At 35.9% G+C, this 5,377-nt stretch overlaps 1 protein-coding gene across 1 annotated transcript in view; it reads left to right on the forward strand.

Annotated features, from left to right (window-relative positions):
• Positions 1-135, forward strand: part of LOC102845627 (zinc finger CCCH domain-containing protein 15-like) — a 1,267-nt gene extending 1,132 nt beyond the window's left edge. Inside the window, exon 2 of the mRNA XM_006896289.1 lies at positions 10-135. Within this exon, the coding sequence (XP_006896351.1) occupies positions 10-135 (126 nt within the window). The remainder of the gene's footprint in view (positions 1-9) is intronic.
• The last annotated feature ends 5,242 nt before the right edge of the window (positions 136-5,377 follow it).

Here is a 5,377-nt window from a genome sequence, read left to right on the forward strand (position 1 = left end):
TTGGAAGAGGACAACGAAGGGGCGGTACGGGGAAATGGAGCCATTGATGCTGTTCCTGTTGATGAAAATCTGTTCACTGGGGAAGATTTGGATGAGCTAGAAGAAGAATTAAACACACTTGATTTAGAAGAATGACACTAAGCAACTTAATGAACAAATTAAGTCAGCTCAGTATGAGTTGAAAGTGACTACATAAATTTTGTTCCACCTAGAATTCTTCAACAGGATATGTTTATTTACCTTGCTGATTCTGGAGAGCTTACTCTCCAAAGAAAGGAATGTTCTCCCTACTTCTTCTCTTCCAATTTTGACTACATCACATAGTAAGTTCAGAGTAGTTCATGATAAATTGAAATGTGGTCATTTCAGAAAATGATTGTTGTAACTGTCCACTCAAGAAGTATAACTGCTTTTCCAGCTTTTGATTTTCATTGGGCATGCATTATTACCAGGAACAACATAAACCCAAATATAAAAGATTTCATTTAATACAGTTTTTAATGAGTGATTTTATTTTCTTTGTATATATGTATTATAAAGATTGCCTAAATATGAACACTGTACTTCACAGAAGAAATAACATATGCAAATTCAGTGTTGTATATCTTTGGACAATTAGATGGCTATTTGAGAGGGAGCCTTTTTGATCTGACAGGATCAGCAATGATACCCTGTGTTAAATTGTTCTCAACTTCTCTCTCTTCCTTTTTGCCAATAAAGTTGTAAATAAAAAAATCACACATTAAAAAAAAAACACACAAAAAAACCTAACATGTAAATCTCCAAAAATAGTGCTAGTCACAGAGTAAGAATACTATAAATGTTAACTGTTTCCATCTCCATTTCATAATCAGGGAAGTAGGTTTTTAAAAGGAAATGAATACACCAGGATGAAAATTCATTTCCTATTCCAACTCTTGATTGTGGTACTTATTTACTTGCAGATTAGATGATGATTCCATTTAATATATTAGGTTAGGAAGGCATATTATAATGTTAAATAATTTGTACAGAGTCACAAGATTTTCAGAACTTAAGCTCAAATTAGACAGATCACATTGCCCTTGTTATTTTTTATTAAGTAGACTTTATTATGCCAGGCACTGTGAAAGATGAAAGAACATGCAAAGCATGGTATTTATTTTTAGATAATTTGACAGCTTCAAGGTCATATCTAAGATTATTAAAGTAGGAAAAGTAACATGGGCACATTAGGTTCAATAGTGGTTGAAACAATAGTGAAGATTCTGAATTATGAGAAGTCCAGCTTTTTAATTCTATGATCGCATCACTCTTTAACTCAGCTATGAATGTCCTAGTCCATCCCCCTCCAACCATATCACACACTTCTCACCTGGAAATGTCTCACTTTGTTGGTTGTTTTTCCTGTTCAGGCAATTCTGACTCACCCACTGATAATATTTCAAAACAAAATCATGTATGTACAAATCCCCAAATATGTAGTTCTGATTTCTATATATACTAATATACATACTCTAATCTCCCCCTCAAGCAGTAAGGCAAACTTGTTATAAAAATACTCTGTACTATGGCTCCAAACTTCCATTGTCATTCTAGGATACCAAAATGTTACTACCTTACAAACTCTACTAAGAATGGTTCTGTTCTGTAACACAGGGTTTATCATAAATCAGAATCTACAGACAACAATTAACAGTGGTAGTCAAATAAAAGCCCTGGTGGTATAGTGAATTCCATGTGGTGCTACTAAACAAAAGGTTGACAGTTCAAATCCATCAGTCATTCTCCTCAGAAGAACAGTGGCCCCCTTTAAGTTTTATAATTTGAGACTAGACAACATCTCAATAGCTTTGTATTAACCATTAATTTCTATCCTGATCCCTTCCTTCAAGTTTAGAAGAACCAGAGGCAATCTGGTCAATGTGGAGAAAGGCATATGCACTAATCAAGGAACAGTGGTGTCGAGCTTCTCTTCCTTCCCACTGCAGAAACTCAGGATCTTGATTATGTGAGTTTGATAGCTTTATTTATCTAAAATCCTTTCTTGAGACCAAAAGTGATGAGTGAAGCAATGTATTATAAGGAGATGTCAGAAAGTCAAGCTGGATTCAGAAAAGGCTATGGAAGAAGAACATAATTGTGATATAATCAGGTGAATATTGACTAGAAACAAAGAATATCAGAAAGATGCTTTATTGAGTTTTATTGATGATGAAAAGACATAAATTGTGGATAACATTGAAAAGAATGGGAATTCCTGAACATTTCATTGTTTGTGCTCACATGAAACCTGTGCATGGACCAAGGAACAGTTCTTTGAATGGAACAAGGGAACTTGTATATCAGGGTTGTAGCCTTTCTCTATAACTATTCAATCTATACGTAGAGCATATAGTCTGAGAACTTGGACTATATAAAGAAGAATGTGGCATCAGAATTGGATGAAGACTCATCAACAACCCATGTTACGCAGGTGACACATCTAAGCTTGCTGAAGTCAAGGAGACTTGAAGAAAATCAAAGACTGTAACATTCAATATGGATTTCATCTCAACATCAAGAAAACAAAAAGGCTCACAGTTGGACAAATTAGCATCATCATGATAGATGGACGTTGTCAGTAACTTTCTTTTACTTGGATCATAATCAGCAACCATGGAAGCAGTGGTCATGATGTCAAATGATGTTTGACATAGGATATATCTGTTGCCAAGGACTTATTTAAGTGTGCTTGACAAATCATGGTACTTTTTTTCCCCTTGATGATTTGAGTGAAAGTATAAAGCATATTAATTTTTCTTTCAGTTATCCATACACATTTTGTTTCATAACATTAATCCCATTACCCTGTGTCTGATCATTAACTTACTGGGTATTGTCTTTCCTTTTACTTGTATTAATAAATATCTATTGTCTGTTTATTAATTTTTAGTCTTTTCTCCTTCCTTTCCCATCCCTGGTAACATCCTTTCTTCAGATATAATAATCTTGTACAATATTTGTTCTTTTGTGATGTACTTATTTCACTCAGCATAATGACCTCTAGATTTTTGCCAAGGGAAGAAATTAAGGGGCTGAATAGAAGATTTCAAAGTGCAGCATAGGAAGACAAAGTATTATAATGAAATGTGCAAAGAGCTGGAGTCAGAAAACCAAAAGGGCCTAACTTGCTCAGCATTTTTTAAGCTGAAGTAACTGAAGAACAAATTTAAACCTCACGCTGCAATACTTAAGGATGCTTTGGGCAGAATATTAAATGATCCAGGATGCATTAAAAGAAGATGAAAGGGGTATATGGAGTCACTGTACCAAAAAGAATTGGCAGACACAGAATAATTTCAGGAAACAACATAATAAGCAAGAGCCTGTGATGAAGCAGTTCAATCTACTGTGAAGGAATTGGCAAACAACAAGGCCAGAGGAACTGAAGGCATACCAATTGTCATATTTCAAAAAACAGATGCTGCTCTGAATGTAGTCACCAAATTGTGCCGAGAAATCTGGAGGGCAACCACCTGTCCAACTGACTGGAGGAGATCCATATTTGTTCCCATTCCAAAGAAAAAGTGACCCAACAGAGTGTGGAAATTATCAAACAATATCATTAATATCACCTGCAAGCAAGATTCTGCTGAAAATTGTCCCAAAATAGTTGAAAGCAGAGAGTACCAGAGGAATGTCTATCTGTGTTTCAGTGACTATACAAAGGCATTTGACTATGTGATCACAACAAACTGTTGCTAACTCTGAGAAGAATAAGAATCCAAGAACACTTGATTGTGTTTATGTAAAACCTGTACTTGGACCAGGAGGCAGTTATCAGGACAGAGCAAGGGAACACGGCATGGTTCAAAATCAGGAAGGGTGTACGCAGGGATGTGTCCTATTGCCATATCTTTCCAATCAATATACAGAACAGATCATCCAGGAGGCTGTGCTCTATAATGAGGAATGTGGTATCAGGATTGGAGGTAAATTCATCAACAACTTGCATATGAATGTCACAATCTTGCTTCTTGAAAGTGAGGAGGACCTGAAGCTTTTGCCACAGATGGTCAAGGACTACAGACTTCAATATGGATTGAAGCTCTACATCAAGGAAACAAAGCTTCTCACCACTGGGCCAATTAGCAGCATCATTGACAACCTGCGTTATGCAGATGACACAACCTTGTTTGCTGAATGTGAGGACAACTTGAAGTACTTGTTACAAAAGATCAAACACTGAAGCCTTCAATCTGGATTACATCTCAACATTAAGAAAACAAAAAGACTGAAAAAAAAAAGAAAACAAAGAGACTGATAAGCAATATCATGATAGATGGAGAAAAAAATTGAAACTGCCAACTATTTAATCTTACTTATATCCACAGTCAATACATCTGGCAGCAGCATTCAGAAGAATGGGAGCCTTATTGCATTGGGAAAGTCTGCTGTCAAGGGCATCTCCATATTACTGAGGAGCAACAGTGTCAGTCTGAGAACTAAGGTCTTTCTAATTCAAGTCATGATCCTTTCAAGCATTTGTTATGCATCTGAGAACTGAACAATGAATAAGAATGACAGAAGAAGAATTGATGCCTTTCAGTTGCAACAACAACAACTCTATCTATCTATCTATCTATCTATCTATCTATCTATCTATCTATCATCTATCTATCTACATATTGTTGTTGTCAAGTGTCATAGAGTCGCAGGCGACTCATAGCAACTGTATGAACGAAGTCCTGGACACTTCCTGTATAACTTTCATCCTTTCTCCAGGTTCATAGGGTTTCCAGAGGCAATTGTTGAAGTGGATGCCACTCCTGCTTCCAAGCTTGTTTTGATCGGGGAGCTTCACTAAACACTGTCCACCATGGGTAACAGTATTCGGCTTCACAGCAACCACGAGTTACCTCTGTACAGCAAGTGTACAGCTCTCTTTTAAGGAAGGCCCAAATAGTAAAGTGTATATATATTAGTAAAGTGTATTATATATTAGTAAAGTGTATTATATATTAGTAAAGTGTATTGTATTATATATTAGTAAAGTGTATATATATATATATACATTAGTAAAGTGTGTATATACACACACACACACACACACTTATGTGTAGTTATGTATACATATATAAATACACATACACACACAATCTTACATTTGTAATTGTAGTTTATGTCATCTTCTTGGCTTTACTTTTTGCCTGTATAGATTTCTAGAATATTCATCAGTTTTATTGCTAAAATGACCTTGTGGTGAGAAATTGTGCTGCAATCCTGAAGGCGTACAGTTTGAATCCACCAGCTGTTCTGTGGTAGAAGGATGGGCAATCTCCTTCTGAGCGATTAAACTGTCTCTGAAAACCTGCCAGAGGGTCAGCTATGGGTCAGTTCTGACTCGATGGTACAC

The sequence above is a fragment of the Elephantulus edwardii genome, unplaced genomic scaffold, assembly GCF_000299155.1.
Source record: "Elephantulus edwardii isolate Elephantulus edwardi_28Jun2011 unplaced genomic scaffold, EleEdw1.0 scaffold00184, whole genome shotgun sequence".
NCBI lineage: Eukaryota > Metazoa > Chordata > Mammalia > Macroscelidea > Macroscelididae > Elephantulus > Elephantulus edwardii.